General features: G+C 49.0%; 1 protein-coding gene across 1 annotated transcript; it reads left to right on the forward strand.

The window, feature by feature from the left end:
- Positions 1-1,326, forward strand: LOC131871328 (aspartic proteinase nepenthesin-1-like). The gene has a single exon (XM_059215946.1). It carries the CDS (start codon positions 1-3, stop codon positions 1,324-1,326), a length of 1,326 nt encoding a protein of 441 aa, XP_059071929.1.

Genomic DNA, 1,326 nt, shown 5'->3' on the forward strand with positions numbered 1-1,326 from the left:
ATGGAGCGTTCAAAGCTGTTGGGTTTTGTGGTCTTGATATGCTTTACTATTCCAACGATATCATGTTCTTCGGACAGACTGTTTAGTGGTTGGCCGAAGTCTAGCAGCGATGAAAATGTAAAAATAAGGGTGAATATGACGCGCAGATCAGAGAGAGAGTTGGGTTTTTCTGAGAGATTGGGTTTGGCTGTGGATCGAAGTAAGAAGCGAATGAAGAAGATAGAGGCATTGATAAGAGGGCAATTAGACGCTGAAACGCCCGTTGAAGTAGGGGATGGAGAATTTCTGATGAGCGTTGCACTGGGAACGCCCTCTGTGAGCTTCGAAGCGATTGTGGACACGGGGAGCGATCTGATTTGGACTCAGTGCAAGCCTTGCAAGGACTGCTTCTCTCAGCCTACGCCAATCTTCGACCCCTCCAAGTCCCCCACATTTTCCACAATTCCCTGCGGTGATTCTCTTTGTGACGCCTTGGGGAGTACGCAAACCGGATGCAATCCAGATTGTACCTTTATGTATCAGTATGGCGATGGTTCCTTCACCAGCGGCGACCTGGCTTACGAGACATTGTCAATTGGGAGCAGCAAGGTTAAAGGCATTGCATTTGGATGCGGGCATGACAACGAAGGACAAGGATTCTCTCAGGGTGGTGGCCTTGTGGGACTGGGAAGAGGTGGTCTCTCCCTTATCTCACAGCTGGGTTCCAAAGCAGAGAACATGTTCTCTTACTGTCTTTTGCCCATCACCGACTCTTCTTCACAAACCAGCCCCCTCTTTTTCGGCGAGGGTGCTTCCTTGAGCGGAGGAGCCAAGACTCTCCCACTCATCAAGAGCAGTATCATTCCCACTTTCTGGTACATTCCTATTACAGGAATCACCCTCAATGGTAAGGCACTAGATATTCCTCCTGGAACTTTCGATCTGCAATCGGACGGCAGCGGAGGTATGATCATCGACTCCGGAACCACTGTTACCATCCTGGACCAGGCTGCCTACTCTCCTCTTAAGGAAGCAATTCAGTCCGCCATTGATCTCACTCCTGTAGACGGCTCTTCTACAGGTTTGGATCTTTGTTACCACACATCATCCGCTCACCTCACCTTGCCAACCCTCGTCTTCAACTTCAAAGGCGGCGTGGATTACGAGCTTCCGGCAGACAACTTTTTCATTCAGGCATCTGAAAATCTCTTGTGCCTGGCAATGTTGGGTGAACCATCGGGGAATCCTTCCATCTTCGGAAACATACAGCAGCAAAACTTCCATATCCTTTACAACAATGCTCAGAACACGCTCTCTTTCAAGCCCACTAAGTGTGATTCTCTTTAA

Source organism: Cryptomeria japonica, unplaced genomic scaffold (genome assembly GCF_030272615.1).
Source record: "Cryptomeria japonica unplaced genomic scaffold, Sugi_1.0 HiC_scaffold_394, whole genome shotgun sequence".
Classification (NCBI taxonomy): domain Eukaryota; kingdom Viridiplantae; phylum Streptophyta; class Pinopsida; order Cupressales; family Cupressaceae; genus Cryptomeria; species Cryptomeria japonica.